The sequence below is a fragment of the Zea mays genome, chromosome 10 (assembly GCF_902167145.1).
Source record: "Zea mays cultivar B73 chromosome 10, Zm-B73-REFERENCE-NAM-5.0, whole genome shotgun sequence".
NCBI lineage: Eukaryota > Viridiplantae > Streptophyta > Magnoliopsida > Poales > Poaceae > Zea > Zea mays.
In genome coordinates, this window is record NC_050105.1 from 134,939,644 (window position 1) to 134,963,703 (window position 24,060).

The 24,060-nt window shown below is 47.5% G+C and overlaps 1 protein-coding gene and 1 non-coding gene across 2 annotated transcripts; both read left to right on the forward strand.

Annotated features, from left to right (window-relative positions):
* The first annotated feature begins 2,484 nt into the window (after nucleotides 1–2,484).
* Nucleotides 2,485–2,621, forward strand: LOC111590370 (small nucleolar RNA Z247). Its single transcript, XR_004853498.1, has one exon. It is a non-coding gene; the product is annotated as a small nucleolar RNA Z247 (small nucleolar RNA).
* Nucleotides 2,622–16,611: 13,990 nt separating this feature from the next.
* On the forward strand, nucleotides 16,612–22,000 carry LOC103641868 (WD repeat-containing protein 44). Its single transcript, XM_008665182.4, has 7 exons — nucleotides 16,612–18,578; nucleotides 19,558–19,648; nucleotides 19,731–19,888; nucleotides 19,969–20,020; nucleotides 20,107–20,189; nucleotides 20,292–20,385; nucleotides 20,924–22,000. The coding sequence occupies exons 1-7, from the start codon at nucleotides 17,250–17,252 to the stop codon at nucleotides 21,478–21,480; spliced, it is 2,364 nt and encodes a 787-aa protein (XP_008663404.1). The 5' UTR covers nucleotides 16,612–17,249; the 3' UTR covers nucleotides 21,481–22,000.
* The last annotated feature ends 2,060 nt before the right edge of the window (nucleotides 22,001–24,060 follow it).

A 24,060-nucleotide genomic window follows, 5' to 3' on the forward strand; every position in this document is an offset into this window, starting at 1 on the left:
TGTATGCAGTTTGGACTTTTGCACGGGCGGAGCGGCTCGATCGGCACTCAGGAGTCAGGACTCAGGAGGGATTCTCTCATGCCATCACTGAGTCCAGCCCCAGCCCCCAGGTGTCGTTTTGAGCAGTCAGAGTCTTAAACCGCAACGTCCAGCGCTTGGCGTTGGGCTGGGCTCTGCTTCTGCCTCTGCTCTGCTGGGACGACGACCGACGCGACACTGTTTGGAGATGGCAACAGCAGGTCATGTGGCAGCAACCACCTCTTGGCATTGCGTTTGTGGTTTGTGGGTGCGCTTGCGTTCCACACGGCCACCGCGCCGCGGTAGATCCATCCATCCATTCCATTCCATCGGCACTCGGGCAGCATATGCATTGATGGGGACACATGTTTCCGGCGACGGCTTTTTCAGGCTTTTCTCAGCCGGTACCACCCTCCACCTGTGCGGCTATGGCACTAGGCTTTCCCCCAGCCTGCCTTCTCTAGCAGGCTGCAGGCCTACTAGTAGTACTCCAGTAGTAGCAGTAGTACAGCCACTCGTCAACACGCAGCAGCTAGTAGCTGTTTACAGTAGCATTTAGCAGTAGCAGCGATAGAGTTAGCTGTAAGCTTGGCTTCATCAGTTAATTAACTAATCACGCACGGCCCTAGTAGTTGAGCTAATGCTGCTGCTTGGATGTACATGTACCCAACTTATCCACTAGCCGGTCTTCCCTTGCGATCCTGCCAAAACTCCTGTTCAAGGGTCGCCGTGCCGGTACCAATTGCGATCCTTTCAAAACACATGTGCGCTTACTTAAATTTATACGAGGCTAAGAGCTCAAAAAGTAATCAATGTAGTAGCTAGCACGTTCGAGCTTTTTCTTTTCGACAGTAATGTATTATCTCGAGCATCGTCTGTCATGCACCTGCGCGGCTTGAGGCGTTGCGACTACGACGGAGAGGGGTTTCAAGTAGTGTTCAGTTCACGTGCTGATCTAAGCTATTGCTAGTATTAGCCAGCCGTAGTTGGTGCTGACAACGTCGATGAGCACGACTCACTGAATCAGCGAGTGTTTCTTTTCTTGGATGCTGGAGACCAACTTCAGGGATTTGTTTGGTTTTTAGTGTTGTTTCGCTGATGCGATCTTGGTACACCACTCGGCTATTCTGCTAAACTACTCTGCTTTCGCGACATTCGTTTGCTGCCCGGTCCTTTTCTTGCAGGGCATGTGTTTTAAGAAAGAAAGAAAGAGAGTATGGACAATATGGGGTTTGCTTCGTTGAGCCGCAATAATTCAGCTTCAATATGAGGACATGTTCGATAGCGCTGTCACGAGCCAAAAAGTAGAGGTGAACCTATTTTAAGAAGCTGTTGTGCCACACGATCCACTGAAACTAATTTAACCTCACTAACATAACTATTTTTTTTTAAAAAAAATTGAATTCGAAGAACGCTAATTTACTAGCGAGGCTTGAGCCATACCAAACAGATACTAGGTCGTAACTATCTGTCGTGTTTGAACCAAGACCATGGACGGTGGGTTTTGTTTGGGCAACGATGGAGGGATTGAAGTGGGTTGAGGTGTTTTGAAGGGGTTAGGGAGAAAATTAGGTCATATTACACTTCAATGCACTCTATACCGGTCCAATTTACTTCAATCCGAGATTACGCTAAACAAGCCTGGAAGGAGTCAAGGAGACTCTAGTAGTGGTCGGCCATTGCGTGAACACAAGATGCGCAGAACGGACAAGGACCAGCTACGTGTTAAAGATATAATTTCTTATCTATTCTAGTAAACTAATCTCCTCATATTAGGGAGCTGCGCCTCCGATTGTTGCGTCAATCACGCTTGTAATCTGCTGCCAAATATGTAACCATCTGCTGCTATAAATACAAGACGCCGTGACCCTTTGAGGCAGGCAATTCATCCCAATCAACATGGTATTGGAGCCACGGATTTTTCTATGAACTAGGTCCAACCAGTTTTCTTCCTCCTCCTCCACCTCCTCTCTCCCGAATCTCATGGCGTCGTCCATGGCAACATCTCTTGCTTACATACCCCTTCACCATGCCGTTACAATTCGTCTCTCAAAGACCAACTATCTTCTCTGGCGAGCACAACTTCTGCCCTATCTGCGCAGTACAAAACTTCTCGGCCTTCTTGATGGCACGAACCCTGCACCTCCCCAACAAATAGCCTCCTCTACCGTTGCTGGCGCTGATCTGGTTCATAATCCAGATTATGATAAATGGTTCAACCTCGACCAACAAGTGCTGAGCGGGCTTCTCTCAACCATGACTGAAGACATTCTTCGGGATGTAATTGATGCTAGTACGTCCAAGGAAGCCTGGGATAAATTGCAGCGTATGTTTGGATCTGCTACTCGGGCTCGTGTTGTGCAACTTCGAGTTGATCTTGCGACAGCTAAGAAAGGTGATCTCTCTGCTGGTGATTATTTTCGTCGGATCAAGGGATTTTCTACTGAACTGGCAGCAGCCAATGCACCTCTTCGAGATGATGAGGTAATTGTGTATCTCCTTGCTGGTCTTGGTCCCGATTATGATTCCTTTGTCACATCTATGACAACCAAGGATGCCCTCACTCTTGATGATGTATACGCCCATCTAATGACGTTTGAAGCTCGCATCCTCAAACATCAGTCTGATCAGCAACTTAACATCGGGTCATCTGCTCATTTTGCTGGTCGTGGGGGTAATTTTCGTGGCCGCTCTCGTGGTCGCGGCCATGTACGGGGTCGTTCTTATCCCTCTCGCAGTGATGCTCCTCGTTCCTCTGGTGATCGTCATGGACCCTCCCAGCGTCCATTCTGCCAGATCTGTGGAAAAGAAGGTCACACTGCTATCCGATGTTGGCACCGTATGGATGAATCTTATCATGAAGACCCCTCTAGGTCCGCTATGGTTGCGACCTCTTCTTACAAGATTGATCCAAATTGGTACTGCGACACTGGTGCTACTGATCATATCACCCATGATCTTGACCGCTTAGCTGTCCGGGAACACTACACTGGTGGCGACAAAGTTCATGTGGGCAACGGCGCAGGTTTGCGTATTCTGCATACTGGTCATGCTTCTATTAGAACTGCTTCTCGTTCACTTGCATTGCGTAATACCTTGCATGTGCCTGCAATTTCTAAAAACCTTATTTCTGTCCATAAACTTGCTCGTGATAATGACGTCTTTTTTGAATATCATCCTTGGCATTTTTCTATTAAGGATCGAGCGACGGGGACAAGTGTGAGCACCTAGAGGGGGGGTGAATAGGTGATCCTGTGAAACTTAAACTTATCGCCACAAAAACTTGTTAAGTGTTAGCACAATAATCGCCAAGTGGCTAGAGAGGAGTCTCAACAAAACACAATACCACAAGAAATCAAACACAGAGATGACACAGTGGTTTATCCCGTGGTTCGGCCAAGACCAACGCTTGCCTACTCCACGTTGTGGCGTCCCAACGGACGAGGGTTGCAATCAACCCCTCTCAAGCGGTCCAAAGACCCACTTGAATACCACGGTGTTTTGCTTTGCTTATCTTTATCCCACTTGCGAGGAATCTCCACAAATTGGAGTCTCTCGCCCTTACACTTAAAGTTCACAAAGAAGCACAGAGTAAGGGAGGGGAGCAACACACACAAATCCACAGCAAAATGCGCACACACACGGCCAAGAATCGAGCTCAAAAGACTGTCTCAAAGTTCTCACTAGAACGGAGCTCGAATCACTGAGAATGACAAACGAATGCGCAAAGACTGAGTGTGGATGATCAAGAATGCTCTAAGGTTGCTTGGTGTTCTCCTCCATGCGCCTAGGGGTCCCTTTTATAGCCCCAAGGCAGCTAGGAGCCGTTGAGAACAAATCTGGAAGGCCATCCTTGCCTTCTGTCGTCGGGCGCACCGGACAGTCCGGTGCCCGATTTCCTTCCTTAAATGGCGAAGCCGACCGTTGCAGATGCGGGAGCCGTTGGCGCACCGGACAGTCCGGTGCCCCCTTCCGACCGTTGGCTCGGCCACGTGTCGCGCGCGGATTCCGCGGCCGACCGTTGGCCCGGTCGACCGTTGGCTCACCGGACAGTCCGGTGCACACCGGACAGTCCGGTGAATTTTAGCCGTACGTCGTCGGCGAATTCCCGAGAGCGGCCACTTCGCTCGAGCCAGCCTGGCGCACCGGACACTGTCCGGTGCACCACCGGACACTGTCCGGTGCACCACCGGACAGTCCGGTGTGCCAGACAGAGCTGAGTCTTGGCTGTACACAGCCAAGCCTTTTTCACCTCTTTTCTTTTCTTCTTCTTTCTGTTTCTAACACTTAGACAAGTATATTAGTACACAAAACCAATGTACTAAGGCTTAGAAACATACCTTTACTCTTGATTTGCACTTTGTTCATCCATGGGCATAGATTCACGTTTAAGCACTTGTGTTGGCACTCAATCACCAAAATACTTAGAAATGGCCCAAGGGCACATTTCCCTTTCAATCTCCCCCTTTTTGGTGATTTATGCCAACACAACATAAAGCAACTAGAACAAGTGCAATATCACTTCAAATAAAAACTCAAATTTATTTTGATTCAATTTGGCATATATGGATCATCCTTTGCCACCACTTGGTTTGTTTTTGCAAATCAAACTCAAAATTCTATCTCTAAGTCAAATCCACTTGTAGAGACATAAAGAGAGGTTTTCCAAAGACAATTGATTCAAGATTCCAAAAACTCCCCCTTTTTTCCATAATCAACACTTCTCCCCACAAGAGGCCAACTTTTAACAAAAGAGACAATGCAAGAGTTTTGACAAACCAAAAGCTCTATCCTACTGTTTTCAAAGTTTCTCAAGTGGTAGCTGATCCATTTATTGCTTTGGCCTTTATTTTCTCCCCCTTTGGCATCAAGCACCAAAACGGGATCAATCTTGGCCCTTTAACCCCATTGCCTCACCAAAATCTTCAATTAAGAGCAAATAGGCAATAAGAGTTTAAAGATGAACTTGAAATAAGTTACCCTCTCATCGGAGTGTAGTGGAAGTCTTTCACGGTCCAAGTCCACCTTTCCCTTTCAAACCTTCTTTGAGACTAAAACAATCAAACTCAAGCAAACGGTTAGTCTCAAAGGGTCAAGTTGTAACACATCTCCCCCTAAATATGTGCATTACTGGCACAAGGACTTGTGAGGTCCGGGGAGTGTTTGTACAACTTGAGCACCACAATAAGCAACAAAATGCAGAATGAACATGATCAAAGGCATAAACACATGTATGCTACAATTCAATCCAAGTTCCGCGAATCTAAGACATTTAGCTCACTACGCAACCTGCAAAAGGTCTTCTCATCTAGAGGCTTGGTAAAGATATCGGCTAGCTGGTTCTCGGTGCTAACATGAAACACTTCGATATCCCCCTTTTGCTGGTGGTCTCTCAGAAAGTGATGCCGGATGTCTATGTGCTTTGTGCGGCTGTGTTCAACAGGATTTTTCGCCATGCGGATAGCACTCTCATTGTCACATAGGAGTGGGACTTTGCTCAGATTGTAGCCAAAGTCCCGGAGGGTTTGCCTCATCCAAAGTAGTTGCGCGCAACACTGTCCTGCGGCAACATACTCGGCCTCAGCGGTGGATAGGGCAACAAAGGTTTGTTTCTTAGAGTTCCACGACACCAGGGACCTTTCTAAGAATTGGCACATCCCTGATGTACTCTTCCTATCGACCTTACATCCAGCATAGTCGGAATCTGAGTATCCAACCAAGTCAAAGGTAGACCCCTTTGGATACCAGAGCCCGAAGCAGGGCGTAGCAACCAAATATCTAAGAATTCGCTTCACCGCCACTAAGTGACACTCCTTATGATCGGATTGAAATCTAGCACACATGCATACGCTAAGCATAATATCCGGTCTACTAGCACATAAATAAAGTAAAGACCCTATCATTGACCGGTATGCTTTTTGATCAACGGACTTACCTCCTTTGTTGAGGTCGGTGTGTCCGTCAGTCCCCATCGGAGTCTTTGCGGGCTTGGCGTCCTTCATCCCAAACCGCTTTAGCAGATCTTGCGTGTACTTCGTTTGGGAGATGAAGGTGCCGTCTTTGAGTTGCTTCACTTGGAACCCAAGGAAGTAGTTCAACTCGCCCATCATCGACATCTCGAATTTCTGCGTCATCACCCTGCTAAACTCTTCACAAGACTTTTGGTTAGTAGAACCAAATATTATGTCATCGACATAAATTTGGCACACAAACAAATCACCATCACATGTCTTAGTAAAAAGAGTTGGATCGGCTTTCCCAACCTTGAAAGCATTAACAATTAGAAAGTCTCTAAGGCATTCATACCATGCTCTTGGGGCTTGCTTAAGTCCATAGAGCGCCTTAGAGAGCTTACACACGTGGTCGGGGTACCGTTCATCCTCGAAGCCAGGGGGTTGCTCCACGTACACCTCCTCCTTGATTGGCCCGTTGAGGAAAGCGCTCTTCACATCCATTTGGAACAACCTGAAAGAATGGTGAGCGGCATATGCTAGCAAGATACGAATTGATTCTAGCCTAGCCACAGGAGCAAACGTCTCCTCAAAGTCCAAACCTGCGACTTGGGCATAACCTTTTGCCACAAGTCGAGCCTTGTTCCTCGTCACCACCCCGTGCTCGTCCTGTTTGTTGCGGAATACCCACTTGGTTCCCACAACGTTTTGCTTGGGACGAGGCACCAGTGTCCAAACTTCATTGCGCTTGAAGTTGTTGAGTTCCTCCTGCATGGCTAACACCCAGTCCGGATCTAGCAAGGCCTCTTCTACCCTGAAAGGCTCAATAGAAGAGACAAAGGAGTAATGCTCACAAAAATTAACTAATCGAGATCGAGTAGTTACTCCCTTGCTAATATCACCCAGAATTTGGTCGACGGGATGATCCCTTTGAATCATCGCTCGAACTTGGGTTGGAGGTGCCGGTTGTGCTTCTTCCTCCATCACATGATCATCTTGTGCTCCCCCTTGATCACACTCCTCTTGATGAACCTGTTCATCGTTTTGAGTTGGGGGATGCATCATTGTTGAGGAAGAAGGTTGATCTTGCTCCAATTGTTCCTGTGGTCGCACATCACCAATCGCCATGGTGCGCATAGCGGCCGTTGGAACGTCTTCTTCATCTACATCATCAAGATCAACAACTTGCTCTCTTGGAGAGCCATTAGTCTCATCAAATACAACGTCGCTAGAGACTTCAACCAAACCCGATGATTTGTTGAAGACTCTATACGCCTTTGTATTTGAGTCATAACCTAACAAAAACCCTTCTACAGCTTTGGGAGCAAACTTAGAATTTCTACCCTTCTTTACTAGAATGTAGCACTTGCTCCCAAATACACGAAAGTAAGATACATTGGGTTTGTTACCGGTTAGTAGCTCATACGAAGTCTTCTTGAGGAGGCGATGAAGGTAGACCCTGTTGATGGCGTGGCAAGCCGTGTTCACGGCTTCCGACCAGAAACACTCGGGGGTCTTGAATTCTCCAAGCATCGTCCTCGCCATATCGATGAGCGTCCTGTTCTTCCTCTCTACCACACCATTTTGCTGTGGTGTGTAGGGAGCGGAGAACTCGTGCTTGATCCCTTCCTCCTCAAGGAACTCCTCCAATTGAAGGTTCTTGAACTCGGACCCGTTGTCGCTCCTTATCTTCTTCACCTTGAGCTCAAACTCATTTTGAGCTCTCCTGAGGAAGCGCTTGAGGGTCCCTTGGGTTTCAGACTTATCCTGCAAAAAGAACACCCAAGTGAAGCGGGAAAAGTCATCAACGATAACTAGACCATACTTACTTCCTCCTATGCTCAGATAGGCGACGGTTCCGAAGAGGTCCATATGTAGCAGCTTCAGGGGTCTTGATGTTGTCATCACATTTTTGGTGTGATGAGAGCCTCCCACCTGTTTCCCTGCTTGACAAGCTGCACAAGGTCTATCTTTTTCGAATTGTACGTTAGTCAAACCTATCACGTGTTCTCCCTTTAGAAGCTTGTGAAGATTCTTCATCCCCACATGTGCTAAGCGGCGATGCCACAACCAGCCCATGCTAGTCTTAGCAATTAAGCATGCATCTAGACCGGCCTCTTCTTTTGCAAAATCAACTAAGTAAAGCTTGCCGTCTAATACACCCTTAAAGGCTAGTGAACCATCACTTCTTCTAAAGACAGACACATCTATATTTGTAAAAAGACAATTATATCCCATATTGCATAGTTGACTAACAGATAGCAATAACCAAGAGACTCAACTAAAAACACATTGGAGATAGAGTGCTCATTAGAAATTGCAATTTTACCTAACCCTTTTACCTTGCCTTGATTCCCATCACCGAATATAATTGAATCTTGGGAATCCCTATTCTTGACGTAGGAGGTGAACATCTTCTTCTCCCCCGTCATATGGTTTGTGCATCCACTATCAATAATCCAGCTTGAACCCCCGGATGCATAAACCTGCAAGGCAAATTTAGGCTTGGGTCTTAGGTACCCAACTCATGTTGGGTCCTACAAGGTTAGTGCAAATATCCTTAGGGACTCCCTTGCATTTTGCCCCTAACTTCCTAGCAACTATTTTCCTATCCTTTCTACAAATAGCAAAGGAAGCATTTAAAGCATGATAAATTGTAGAGGGTTCATTCATTACTTTCCTAGGAACATTAACAACATTTCTCCTAGGCATATTATGAACAACATTTCTCCTACCAACATTTCTATTATGCACATAAGAAGAACTAGAAGCAAACATGTCATGAGAATCAAAAGCATCATATGCGTTACATCTCCTATAAGCATTTCTAGATTGTCTCCTATCATGGTACATAAAGGCATGGTTCTTTTGCACACTACTAGCCATAGGGGCCTTCCCTTTCTCCTTGGCGGAGATGGGAGCCTTATGGCTTGTCAAGTTCTTGGCTTCCTTCTTGTAGCCAAGTCCATCCTTAATTGAGGGGTGTCTACCAATTGTGTAGGCATCCCTTGCAAATTTTAGCTTATCAAAATTACTCTTGCTAGTCTTAAGTTGAGCATTAAGACTAGCCAATTCATCATTTAGTTTGGAAATTGAAACTAGGTGTTCACTGCAAGCATCAATGTCAAAATCTTTACACCGATTACAAGTTTCAACAATTTCTACACAAGATGTTGATTTACTAGCTATTTCTAACTTAGCATTTAAATCATCATTAAAACTTTTTAACTTAGCAATAGTTTCATGACAAGAAGATAATTCACTAGAGAGCATTTCATTCCTCTTAATTTCTAGAGCAAGAGATTTCTGAGCTTCTACAAATTTATCATGCTCTTCATACAGCAAATCCTCTTGCTTTTCTAGAAGTATATTCCTATCATTCAAGGCATCAATTAATTCATTAATTTTGTCTACCTTGGTTCTATCTAATCCCTTGAATAAGCATGAGTAATCTATCTCATCATCACTAGACTCATCCTCACTTGAAGAAGCATAAGGACTAGTATTATGAGTGCTTACTTTCTTCTCCCTTGCCATGAGGCAAGTGTGACGTTCGTTGGGGAAGAGGGATGACTTGTTGAAGGCAGTGGCGGCGAGTCCTTCATTGTCGGAGTCGGACGAAGAGCAGTCTGAATCCCACTCCTTGCCAAGATGAGCCTCGCCCTTTGCCTTCTTATAGTTCTTCTTTTTCTCCCTCTTGTTCCCTTGATCCTGATCACTATCATTGTCGGGACAGTTAGCAATAAAATGACCAAGCTTACCGCATTTGAAGCATGAGCGCTTCCCCTTGGCTTTGGTCTTGCTTGGCTGTCCCTTGCGACCTTTAAGCACCGTCTTGAATCTTTTGATGATGAGAGCCATCTCTTCATCATTAAGTCCGGCCGCCTCAAACTGTGCCACCTTGCTAGGTAGCGACTCCTTGCTTCGTGTTGCCTTGAGAGCAAGGGGTTGCGGCTCGTTGATCGGGCCATTCAAGGCGTCGTCCACGTACCTTGCCTCTTTGATCATCATTCGCCCACTAACGAATTTCCCAAGAACTTCTTCGGGTGACATCTTGGTGTACCTGGGATTTTCACGAATATTGTTCACCAAATGAGGATCAAGAACGGTAAATGACCTTAGCATTAGGCGGACGACGTCGTGGTCCGTCCATCGCGTGCTCCCGTAGCTCCTTATTTTGTTGATAAGGGTCTTGAGCCTGTTGTATGTTTGTGTCGGCTCCTCGTCCCTTATCATCGCGAACCGTCCAAGCTCGCCCTCCACCAACTCTATTTTGGTGAGCAAGGTGACATCATTCCCCTCATGAGAGATCTTGAGGGTGTCCCAGATCTGCTTGGCATTGTCCAAGCCGCTCACCTTATGGTACTCGTCCCTGCACAAAGAGGCTAGCAACACAGTAGTAGCTTGTGCATTTTTATGAATCTGTTCATTAATAAACATGGGACTATCCGTACTATCAAAGTGCATTCCACTTTCTACAATCTCCCATATGCTAGGATGGAGAGAGAACAAGTGACTACGCATTTTGTGACTCCAAAATCCGTAGTCCTCTCCATCAAAATGAGGAGGTTTACCAAGTGGAATAGATAATAAATGAGCATTAGTACTTTGAGGAATACGAGAGTAATCAAAAGAAAAGTTCGAATTGACCGGTTTCTTTCTCTCGTATTCGTTGTGGTCGTCGTCCTTTTGGGAGGAAGTAGACTCATCGCTGTCGTAGTAGACGATCTCCTTGATGCGTCTTGTCTTCTTCTTCTTCCCATCTTTGCGTCTGTGGCCCGAGCCCGAGTCGTTGGACTTGTCATCCCTTGGCTCGTTGACGAAGGACTCCCTCTCCTTATCGTTGATCACGATTCCCTTCCCTTTAGGATCCATCTCTTCGGGCGGTTAGTCCCTTTGTGAAGAGAACGGCTCCGATACCAATTGTGAGCACCTAGAGGGGGGGTGAATAGGTGATCCTGTGAAACTTAAACTTATCGCCACAAAAACTTGTTAAGTGTTAGCACAATAATCGCCAAGTGGCTAGAGAGGAGTCTCAACAAAACACAATACCACAAGAAATCAAACACAGAGATGACACAGTGGTTTATCCCGTGGTTCGGCCAAGACCAACGCTTGCCTACTCCACGTTGTGGCGTCCCAACGGACGAGGGTTGCAATCAACCCCTCTCAAGCGGTCCAAAGACCCACTTGAATACCACGGTGTGTTGCTTTGCTTATCTTTATCCCACTTGCGAGGAATCTCCACAAATTGGAGTCTCTCGCCCTTACACTTAAAGTTCACAAAGAAGCACAGAGTAAGGGAGGGAAGCAACACACACAAATCCACAGCAAAATGCGCACACACACGGCCAAGAATCGAGCTCAAAAGACTGTCTCAAAGTTCTCACTAGAACGGAGCTCGAATCACTGAGAATGACAAACGAATGCGCAAAGACTGAGTGTGGATGATCAAGAATGCTCTAAGGTTGCTTGGTGTTCTCCTCCATGCGCCTAGGGGTCCCTTTTATAGCCCCAAGGCAGCTAGGAGCCGTTGAGAACAAATCTGGAAGGCCATCCTTGCCTTCTGTCGTCGGGCGCACCGGACAGTCCGGTGCCCGATTTCCTTCCTTAAATGGCGAAGCCGACCGTTGCAGATGCGGGAGCCGTTGGCGCACGGGACATGTCCGGTGCACACCGGACAGTCCGGTGCCCCCTTCCGACCGTTGGCTCGGCCACGTGTCGCGCGCGGATTCCGCGGCCGACCGTTGGCCCGGCCGACCGTTGGCTCACCGGACAGTCCGGTGAATTTTAGCCGTACGTCGTCGGCGAATTCTCGAGAGCGGCCACTTCGCTCGAGCCAGCCTGGCGCACCGGACACTGTCCGGTGCACCACCGGACAGTCCGGTGTGCCAGACAGAGCTGAGTCTTGGCTGTACACAGCTAAGCCTTTTTCACCTCTTTTCTTTTCTTCTTCTTTCTGTTTCTAACACTTAGACAAGTATATTAGTACACAAAACCAATGTACTAAGGCTTAGAAACATACCTTTACTCTTGATTTGCACTTTGTTCATCCATGGGCATAGATTCACGTTTAAGCACTTGTGTTGGCACTCAATCACCAAAATACTTAGAAATGGCCCAAGGGCACATTTCCCTTTCAACAAGCCTTCTGACCGATCGATGTAAGTCCGGACTTTACCCCATCAAGTCCTCTGAAGCTGCTTCCCTTCATCAAGCTTTGCTCAGCAAGTCTTCCAGTCGTGTCCAATGGCATGCTAGGCTTGGACACCCATCGTTTCAAACTGTCCAATCTGTTTTGCATCTGAATAAAATTCCCTTTACTCGAGAGTCCTCTCTTCCTGTTTGTAATGCATGCCAACTAGCAAAAAGTCATCAATTACCTTATCCTACTTCAGTTCATAGATCTTCAGCACCTTTGCAAATGGTATTCTCTGATGTATGGGGCCTAGCACCACAATCTATTAGTGGTTTTAAATACTACATCAGTTTTATTGATGACTTTAGCAAATTTTGTTGGGTTTATTTGATGCGTGATCGAACCGAAGTCCCTCGGATTTTTCGTGAGTTTCAAATTCATGTTGAGCGTCTCTTAGATACTAAGATTAAATGTGTTCAGTCCGACTGGGGTGGTGAATACCAAAAACTGCATAACACATTTTTTCGATCCCTTGGTATTGATCATCGGGTTTCCTGTCCCCATACACATCAGCAAAATGGCTCTGCTGAACGCAAACATCGCCATATTGTAGAAACTGGCCTCGCGCTTCTTGCTCACGCACAAATGCCACTCAAATTCTGGGATACAGCCTTTCTTACAGCATCATACCTCATCAATCGCATTCCCACTCGAGTTATTGATAACACTTGCCCTTTAGAACGTTTATTCCATGTATCACCCAACTACTCATTGCTTCGGATCTTTGGTTGTGCATGTTGGCCTCATCTCCGTCCCTATAACAAACACAAATTATCTTTTCGATCCAAACAATGTGTGTTTATTGGCTATAGCTCTTTGCATAAAGGTTACAAATGTTTGGACCCTGACTCTGGTCGAGTCTATATTTCTCGAGACGTCAAATTTGATGAGCAAGTTTTTCCATTTGCAAAATTGCCTTCTCGTCCTAACTCATCTTCCCAGGACTCCTAGTCAAGTCACTCCTTGCGTGATGTACATTTTAACGCTAGCAGTTCTAATATGCAGCATGCTTTTATGCGTTTACCAGTTGTGTCTACTAATCACTTGACTGCAGACAATTCAATCCAGTTACCGCTCACAGCAACCTCAGGATCGCAGCCTGTGGTTCCTGCGGTATCCTCGCAACCGTCTGTGATGCCTTCTTGTGATGACCCAATCATTCAACCTCAGGACAGTGCACTACCTACTACTGATGCTAACGATTCTGCTGCCAGCTACTCTGATGCTCCTGTCCAGGATATGGCCTCAGGTCCGACACCCATTGATTCTCTTCTGTCACCTGATGCTGATGAATCTGTACGCTCGGTAAGAATGGATGGTGCTGTTTCTGGTTCACAACTTCACAAGTATGGAACACGTCTCCAGCATAATATTAGGAAGCCCAAAGTTCGCACTGATGGCACTGTCACATACTCATCAGTGAAGGTATCTTCTGAACCAGACTCTTATACAACTGCTCTGGCACATCCATTTTGGTGTCAAGCAATGCATGATGAATATGAAGCTCTTCTTACAAATAAGACCTGACATCTTATTCCTCCTCGTGATGGTCTCAATATTATTGACTGCAAATGGGTCTTCAAATTGAAACATAAGCCTGATGGCTCTATTGACCGCTATAAGGCACGTCTAGTTGCAAAAGGCTTTAAGCAACAATATGGAGTTGACTATGCTGATACTTTTAGTCCTGTTGTCAAGCCTACTACAATACGTTTGCTCCTCTCTCTTGCTATCTCTCGTGGCTGGAGTCTTCGTCAGATTGACATCAAAAATGCATTTTTACATGGTCTGTTGAATGAAGATGTTTATATGCGGCAACCTCCAGGATTTGTTGACTCTCATCATCCCACATATATTTGCAAATTGGATAAGTCCTTATATGGTCTTAAACAAGCTCCGCGTGCTTGGTTCTCACGTCTCAGCACCACACTTCTTCAGCTGGGCTTCACAGCATCCAAGGCCGATGTGTCTCTGTTCTTCTTCAATAAGGGCGGTATACATATTTACATGCTTATTTACGTTGATGACATCATCATTATCAGTTCGTCGTCAGCTGCTACTTCTAAATTGCTTGCTCAACTTCAAGCAGATTTTGCTGTCAAAGACCTTGGACCTCTTCATTATTTTCTTGGCATCGAGGTGCATAGCCGGTCCAATGGCCTCATCTTGACACAGCAGAAATATATTCGTGATTTGCTAGCCAGAACGAATATGTCTACCTCCAAAGGTGTGCCGACGCCTATGCTCTCTACTGACAAGTTGTCTCTTGATGGTGGTGATCTATTGTCTTCTGAAGATGCTACAAAGTATAGAAGCATTGTGGGTGCTCTACAGTATCTCCTCTTGACACGTCCTGATCTATCCTTTTGTGTTAATCGGGTCTGTCAATACATGGCATCGCCAACTACTTTACACTGGGCAGCTGTGAAGCGTATACTTCGGTACTTGCATGATACTGTTGATCTGGGCCTATGTTTCACACGGATGGGATCCTCTCTTCTTAGTGCATTTTCGGATGCCGACTGGGCTGGCAATCCTGATGACCGACGCAGTACTGGTGGTTATGCTATATTTTTTGGTGGAAATCTTGTGTCTTGGAGTTCTCGGAAACAAGCGACTGTTTCTCGCTCTAGTACTGAATCTGAGTACAAGGCGATTGCTGATGCTACGGCAGAGGTTATCTGGATACAAGTCTTGCTACGTGAACTTGGCATATCACAGGTGCGGCCACCTACACTCTGGTGTGACAATCTTGGTGCAACATATTTGTCGGCCAATCCTATTTTTCATCGGCGCTCTAAACACATTGAAGTTGATTATCACTTTGTTCGCGAAAGGGTTGCTACTCAACAACTGGATATTCGGCCAATTTCCACCAAAGACCAGCTTGTGGATGCCTTTACTAAACCATTAGCAGGTCCTGCATTCATGCAGTTTAGAAACAATCTGAACTTAGTTTTCACACGTCCAGATTGAGGGGGGGTGTTAAAGATATAATTCCTTATCTATTCTAGTAAACTAATCTCCTCATATTAGGGAGCTGCGCCTCCGATTGTTGCGTCAATCACGCTTGTAATCTGCTGCCAAATATGTAACCATCTGCTGCTATAAATACAAGACGCCGTGCCGTGACCCTTTGAGGCAGGCAATTCATCCCAATCAACACTACGAACAGTGGAACACCATCCTTAAAACCTTGTTTTCACCACGTCGTTTTCTGCCGAGCTGGCCAATGCTGCGTGCCACCGCCACCCAAAAGCCTGCTTAATCCAGCTAGGGCCCCTTAACCTGTCCGCGCAAATCATGTTGGCCACACGTAACATAACCAGGTGCGTACTAGGACGGTAGGAGACATGGGCACTGTCGTTCACTTGTTTGTTTGGCTGGGCCTGGGCGTACGTACGGTACGGAGATCGCCCGGAGAACGGGCCCCTTACTGTATACGTGTGCGCCAGTACGGTACGGTGCGTGTATATGTCCCGGAATAATCCAGTAATCCTGGCTAGCTAGAGCTATAGAGGGGCGGCTAGGCTATACTGCCTACTGCTGGAGTAGCGTGGACATCCAGCTGCCCCTAGCTGCTCCGACAGCGCGGGTAATTGCCGCGGGGACCCGCCCGCCCGCCCGAGGTCGGTGGTCCGCCCGCCTGCGGCCACTGCGGTTCGCGGAACTCTTTTGGACGCGAGCGCAGCTGGGGGCGCTGGTCTTGCGATTGCGCCTCTGCCTTGCGGGGGTCGCCGTCGCGCTTGCGCCCCCGCCGGCGGCCTGCTCCGCTCGTCCCCGATCGGTCGACCAAAGGGACACACCAGATGACCAGATGCGTCCGTGCCGCGGCGCTCCTGCTGACCCGGGCGGGACCGGGACTGCGGCGCAGCGGTACGTCGTCTCGCGCGCGGGGCGTGGTGCGACTTGGGCTTTGTCGTGGCCTGCGACTTGTGCTTGTTCGCCGGCCGGCCGCGCGGGGAGGCTTGGGTAGATCTTGGAGCAACTGTTGCGCCGTGGTCCTGACACGCGGCACGGGGTATGCCAGTCTGCTAGCCATGGCACGTGCCGCCTGCGTGTGTGTGCTTTCCTTAATTTGTTTACGCGATCTTAAAAGTTTTCACAGGTGCCAACACCATCTCTCGCAACAGGGAGGCTTCGTTGACATCGATGGATCCCTCTGCCTGGCCCCCGTCCCCACCCCCCGCAACATTTGCTGAACGGAAATTCAAAAGCCACTTCCTTTTCCACCTTCTGCAAATCATATCATCAACGAACAAGACAAAACAAAGGACACTGGTGGACGCAAAGTTTTACCAGGATTCGGGTACACTACAGGTGACGACGTCAATACCTGCGCCGGACCGGAGCGGCGAAAAGTAAAAAGAACCCAAGCGCACCACCACAGACGGCCTCTTCTCGCGTCTCGTACAGTACATAACTGGGACATCAAACTCCCAAAACACGCCCCCCAACCCAAATTGACCGCATTCCTGGCCTGTCCCTGCCCTTCTCCTTGCACTAATCCACTTCCCCGAAACGGCAGGAGCGGAGCGGTTACCCTTTCCCAAGTTGTCGCGCCCGACCGCTCCGGCCGACGGCTGGGTCCCATGCCCGCCAGGTTTTTAACGTACCATCCCTCGCCGGAGAGGCCGGACGCCGGAAGACGATTTGTACCTACCGCCTGCCTGCCGGACAGTAAACAGTAGCCGCGCTTGGTAAACCCCCGCCAACAACGACGATGCACGCAGCGGGGGAGAGGATGGGCTGCCTCGCATCACCACCACCGCCCCAATAACAACGACGACGGCACCAGCGCCAACCACCACTTTTCGAGGAAAGGCACAGGCAGCCAGAGGCCAGAGCCAGGCGCGCGGCACGGGGCAGGAACCCTGGCCCGTCCGACGAGACGACGAACCGGCCGCGGGCCTCGTGCCCGTGGTGGTGGATATCTGACTGACTGACGCCACCTGCGCGTAGCCGCGGGCGCTTTGCTTCCCTCCTCGTCGAGGCGTGCCGACGGGACGATTTCTATCCGCGGGGCGGCGCTGTGTCGACTGTCGACTCCAACTCCCAGGCCGGTCAATGAGGGCGCGGAGATGAGCGCCGGCGGCGGGGAGGAGGTGTTCTACGAGTCGCGGGACGGCGTGCTCTCCTCCTCCTGCTCCTCCGCCTCGGACGACGACGACGACGACAGCGACCACCCGCGACGGCGGCGGCGGGACGGGGCCGCCTCTACCGCCGCCGCAGCGGCGCTCGACGTGTGGACGTCCGAGCCGGCGCCCGTGCAGGAGCGGCGCCGGAAGCTGCTCCAGATGCTGGGGCTCGCCGGGGACCCCGCCCTGGCGCGCCTCGAGATGGGCCGATCGGTCTCCTACGACGACGGGCCTGTGCCCGTCCGCCCGGCGCCGGCCTCGCCGCCCATCTCCCGATCCAGATCAGACGGCGGCGCCGTGCCGGCCTCGGCGACCAAGCCGCCGCTGGGAGGGCGGTCGCCGGGCTCCTCCGAGGCCACGCCCGAAGGGGAGGAGGAGGAGGAGGAGGAGGCCGACCCGAGGTGTCTGATCCGGAACCTCGACGACGGCAGCGAGTTCGTGGTCAAGGAAGGGTCCGAGCTCCGCGAGGTCGGCACGGGCCGGCAGCTCACCATGGAGGAGTTCGTTGACCTCTGCGTCGGCCGCTCGCCTATCGTCCAGGAGCTCATGCGGCGGCGCGAGAACGTTGCGAGCTCCGGCTCGTCCACCCCCGTCCAGCGCTCCAACTCCGACTCCAGCAACGGAGCGACGCGCCACCGGCGGCGGCGGCGGCATAGCAGCTGGCTTCGGGGCATCCGGAACGTCGCCGGCTCCGTGGTGGCCAGCTCCCGCGACCGCCGCAGCAGCGACGACAAGGACACGTGCTCGGAGAAAGGCGGCCGCCGGTCCAGCTCGGCCACAGACGACAGCCAGGACAGCGCTGGAGCCGTGCGCCACGGCCCGGTGCGCGTTAAGGTGAGGCAGTATGGGAAGTCGTACAAGGAGCTCAGTGGCCTGTTCATGAACCAGGAGATCCAGGCTCACGATGGCTCCATCTGGAGCATCAGGTTTAGTCCAGATGGCCGGTACCTCGCGAGTGCTGGGGAAGACTGCGTGATCCATGTCTGGGAAGTGTCAGAGTTCGAGAGGAAACGCGAGGAGAACGGAGCGTGCAATCCTTTTGTTGCGATGGTGTGCAACGGTTCGCCGGAGCCAACATTAGCCGTGGCCAGCAGTGTGGATGGGAGCAATCGTGAGAAGAAGCGTCGGGCAAGGTTCTTGGAGGGTCGTAGGTCTGTGAGCTCAGACCGGCTAATGCTGCCAGAGCATGTGTTTGCGCTGTCAGAAAAACCGATTCGGACCTTCATGGGGCACTCAGAAGATGTGCTTGATCTCTGCTGGTCCAAATCCCAGGTATTTCTAGCGTTGCTGTTTGTTCTAAAGTTGCCCCTAGTTGATACTTGACGAGTAAAACTTTATAAATGCTGAAATCTAGATGCATGCCATAAATAGTGCTACCTCCGTTTTTGAATATTTGTTGTCTCCCCTTAATTCATTTTTGAACTAATCGGCGACAAATAAAAAAGAACGGATGGAGTATTATTATTATAGATAGCAATTGTTTAGTTCTTGTTATTCATTTTACTCCAGAAATCTTAATGGCACATTTTTATGAAGCATTATTTCAACAGTCCATCTTTGTGGCAATTGGGTCCAACCATGATAGGACAGAAATAACCTAGCACCTAGAGCTGCCTATTTTAATGCATTTCTGGCGTAGTTAGCTGCGAAGGCTGAATTGGTAACTTGAAATGCATATATTCAATTATTTGCGACTTACCTTTGGCATTCTTCCTCCAAGCTATTTTATTTTACCTTTTTGTATATGCACATATTGGCGATTTTATCAGCGTATAGCCATTATCAGGCCATGGCAAACATCTGGAGGAAATTTTCTTAAAATGGTGAAAGAATATACCAAACACTGATGCTCAGATTGCCATGAACATGATTTTTTTCAACGCCTATTTATTATTGCGGCTTTAAATATCTGCTACTTATTAATTCCCATCTTTTTCTTGTTTAGTCAGCAAATAGATATTATATGCTTCACAATATAGCATAGGCTAGGTGTGTGGGCTTCCAAAATCTAGGATTATGTTGCCTCATCATGTGTTTCATTTTTAAAAAATTTATATTGACTAAATGCAAGTATAAAGGGTTGTATGTTCGGTGCTCACAACTTAAGTAACATCATGAAACAGGTCATATAAACATGTCACTAAGTCATGTCGCGTCAAGTTGTGGAGTCTCAATTTATGACCTGGCGCTAAGTCACATGGATTAACTCTTACAAAATTTCCCAGTGACACCTTTTTGAAATGCTTTGCAGTACTTGCTTTCATCTTCAATGGATAAAACGGTGAAGTTGTGGCACATTTCGAGCACTTCCTGTCTGAAAACATTCTCACACAGTGATTATGGTAAGAGTTACCTGCCCCTTGCCCGTAATGTTTGTCACACTGCCAGCATGCTGAATTTTCTTTTGTTGAACTTGTATCCTAGTGACTTGCATCCAGTTCAACCCTGTTGATGATAGATACTTCATTAGTGGATCACTAGATGAAAAAGTCCGCATATGGAGCATTCAAAACCGTGAAATTGTTGATTGGAAAGATTTGCATGAAATGATCACTGCTGCTTGCTATACCCCAGATGGACAGGTTTTAATCATCTATACATAATTTTTTGATCTAGTACCTTCTTCATGTTAAGGCCTGACATATTTCTTTCTTTTTTGAAGAGCGCACTAATTGGTTCCCATAAAGGCAGCTGCCATATTTATGATACATCTGGTACCTCTCCACCTGCATCATATCATCATGTTTTCATGTTTTCTCTTCGGCTATGACTTACCTCTTCTATTACTTTTTCTGACCAGATAATATGCTTCTCCAAAAGAAACAAATTGACCTGCAAAATAAGAAAAAGAAGTCCAGTCAGAAGAAAATCACTGGATTTCAGGTGCATAGCGCTAACAAAACTGAATATACTTCACAAGATGTCTACACAGTTTTTTTTCATCATTAAGCTTCCTGTCTTACTGAATAATAGTTCCTTGAATAGTTCCTCCCAGGGAGTACTTCAAAGGTCCTTATCACATCTGCAGATTCAAGAATCAGGGTTGTTGATGGCCTTAATCTTGTTCACAAGTACAAAGGTATCAAATTTTGAGTCTGGGAGCTTTTTTAAGATCAGTAGGTGCATCACATCATTTGTTTTTGCAAGGCATAATTGTGTACTGACAGTGTTATCATCTGCTTCTAAGAAGTGATTTAGTAAAATGACTGGTTCTTACATTTTAAAAACCTGTTTTGGTTGCTCATTAAAAACTTATTTCTCTGTATTAGAATCCCGGTGTCTGTAGTTTGATAGGATTACAACAGATGGGCAGCAATCAAATCATATAGTAATTATATATTTACCAACAACGTATTTCCATGTTCTGTTGATTGAATCATGTAGCGTTTTCGAGTTTCTTCTGTCTGTCATGTGCTTTCAACAGAGTGACAAAACCTGTCATTCTCCACTTTGTTGAGGTGATAGGTCCTCTTGTTCACTTAACATGATAACACAGTTATATCTGAGCGTTGATGGGTCCAGTATGCATTTTTTTCCCTTGAAGCAACGATGCTTAACTTTCTACTCAGATGTTTCTAGTGTAATGGCTGTTCACTCTTTGTTCTCTTCTGTTTCAGGTTTCCGAAACAGTAACAGCCAGATTTCAGCCAGTTTAGCTGCAAATGGGAGTTATGTGATCTCAGCAAGTGAGGATTCCCACGTGTACATATGGAGAATCGATGATAACCTTGAACAGGGCAGAAGCAAGGGGAATGTTACTGTCACCAATTCCTATGAATATTTCCACTGCCAGGATGTGACAGTTGCCGTTGCACTGCCATCTAACGGCTCCCCAGTGGTATCCAGAGCAAACTCGGCGAAGCACGATGAGCGGGATTCTGTATCGGAGCATTCTGCGCTGCATGCTGCCCCTGAAAAACCGCAAGACTCTTCTGATTTCCAGCCTCAAAGTGGCTATACCATAAGCACCGGTTCAAATGACAGTGGTGATAGAGCAACTTGGCCTGAAGAGCTCATGACGCCAACAAAGCAGAGCCCTCGGTCTAGTGCCAGTCTTCCCAGTGGTGCTGATCAAGCTCCAGGTCGGTCAGCCTGGGGGACCGTAATTGTCACGGCCGGCCGTGGAGGTCAGATCAGAACATTTCAGAATTTCGGGTTTCCTGCTCGAATATAGTAGCTCTGAGGCTGCTGCCTGGTCTTGGCGTCTGCCCTGCCGCAAGCCGCCGGGTGATTTTTTGTGTATAGATAGGCGAAAGTTTGGGTGATTTGCACAGCAGTCTGGGATTGGATTTTGTTGCTCCTAGGCGCACATGCTTGCGAATTTCAACTAACCTGGTACTCAAGGTACGGCGAGTTCGTTTGCCCGGAATTGTATATGGGAATGGAGCCCGGGAAGGACGAGGGGGCGTCGGCCGGTTGGAGCTAGATCTTTTTTAGGATCTTTTGACAGACATCTTTTCATCTGTTTCCTCCATTGAGTCCAGTTTAGCTTTTTTTTTTGTACTTTATGTTTTACTCGTCATTATATATTCTTGTAAGAAATCCCAGTTCTACAGAAATAGAAAAGCGAAAAGGAGTTGCATAGAGTGGTGAATTCGTTGTACTGGTATAGCAGGCTTGAGATGTTGGTAGTACAACTGGTATAATAATTGAGCGGCTAGGAAAATATGGAGAGAGAAAAAAAAATTGAGTTCTGAAGCTTTTGGACCTTGCTTCCGGAGAAGTCTGGCAGGTGCGTTTCTGATGTGTATCTACTGTCCCAACTGTCGGTTGTCCAACAAATTTCTTATTCAGTTTCTGTTCGAATCATTGCTACATGCTCTTTTCATGTGTCGTGTGTGGTCTGTGCCGGAGGAAACTACCCCATCTCCTAGGACTTGAACAGTTCAAATGTTTGACGGCGACCGATCCTGCTAGTGATAGCGGTGGAGGTGCGACCACGTTGAGAAAAGCAATCTCCAGATGAGGTAGAGATCCGGCCTCCCGGCCTTGGTCGGTCAGATATGAGATCTGATCGAGATGCCTATCGAAGGTGACCCCGGTAGTTCATGGTCGTCTCGTAGCAGCACCAGGAATGGTGATTCGCGAGATCGTTTGATGTGATGTCAAACAAACATGGGAAATCAACTAGAGTGCTTGACGAAGATAACCAGCGCAACAGCGTGGTTTTTTGCTATTTCGTTTTTAGTTACAAAATTGTTATGCCGAGCATGAGATCATCTGCATTTTTTAATTAAAATTTGAAAAAAGGGGGACTGCCTTGCAGTGTTGATGCTGACGCATCCGAACTGTATGTTTTGGACCACACAAACAAATTTGTCGGCGTCATCACCGATCAAATTATCAAGTGGACCATGGGTGTAAAGTGTAAACATGTGGTGAAGTGAGGCTCTTCTCGTCGGTAAGATCAGATGGTTCGGTCAACACCCTTAAAAGAATAAAAGAATTGCTAAAATTCAGGTTCTTGATTTTTAGCTTTGTTTCAGACAATGGTTATATCATATATTTTCTACTAAATTTACAAGTTCAGCTTGTTGCATTGTATGCAAGTATAATCTGCAATTTTCCGTTTCAACAATAAAAAGTTCATTATATTAAACTACAAACCCGATAAAATTGATTTCTACGTTGGCAAAGATAATCAACAATTTATAATTGTTTCTATACTTAGTCATGAAAAAATATATGATAGGCTAGGTTACAAGATAAATAATAAATCAGAAAAGTAAAAAAATATTTGTACTAGTTGGATTTATAAAAATGTTATCTGAAAATATTTTAAATTAAGTCACCTGAACCGTCCAAGTGGAAGAATAAAGAGGAAAATAGAAAAGGGGTAAATTGAAAGAAATCAACATTTGGAAGTGAAACAATATTTATGTCGTTTTACCTGTGTTGGTGTTTGGATACTAGACTCTAATCCACGTGTGTTGAGGTGGATTATAATGTAAATTAGTTTAATTTACACTACAATCCACGTCAACACATGTACATGAGAGTCAATGCTAGAATAACTAAACAAATCCTCATGGGGTAGCCTATCTACTGACGGCTCTATCTTTTGCACCGAGCAGATGTCCATCTCGTTTGGAACAGGAAGCAGGATCATCTGTCAGTGAAAATGAACCCTCCAAGGGTGCAACTGATAAAAAGCAGCAGTGGAGAGACGGAGCAAAAAAAAGTTTAGAGGAACTAAACTAAATTGCTACAATATAGAAGTTATTTCTACCGTATCTATACTACTCTATTAAGATAGGAACGAGGGCGTGCACACCCACGCGGTGCCCCCGCCTGCCCCCGCTCGCGTTGCGCACCCCCAACCTCTGTCTGTCGCGCCTTGACAGACGGTGCACGACCCAGTCTTCTCCGTCCTAGGCGCCCCGCCCGATGCCTCATCCTCGACGACTCCCCTTCCCCCGTCCTCGTCGACCTCAACGGCTACCAACTCTTACTCTCGGTGGACCTCTCGCCTCTTCCAATTCCAAGCGACCAGATCATTCTAGAGAAGTCCGATGCTGCTACGGTCCCCCTCTACCGCCTCTCCCCGCAACCTGCGCGTTGTTTTCGACTTCGCCTCACCTCTTCCGGCAGGTACGAACTGTTATCCTGTGTTTCCATTGCTCGGACCACAAGTTCTTGTGTGTTAGGGTTACTTCCTTGCCTTCTTCCTCATGCGCCCTCCACCATTGGCTTCTTCCTCGCGTGCCTCCCCTCTCCCTCCATTATTTGAGATTGGATGGTCCTAGATGGCGCT

Coding starts and splice junctions, on each gene's coding strand:
- LOC103641868 (XM_008665182.4), top strand. CDS start 17,250: ATGAGCGCCGGCGGCGGGGAGGAGGTGTTCTACGAGTCGCGGGACGGC. Junction 18,579..19,557: donor TCTGCTGGTCCAAATCCCAG/GTATTTCTAGCG, acceptor AATGCTTTGCAG/TACTTGCTTTCATCTTCAAT. Junction 20,386..20,923: donor TCTTGTTCACAAGTACAAAG/GTATCAAATTTT, acceptor CTTCTGTTTCAG/GTTTCCGAAACAGTAACAGC.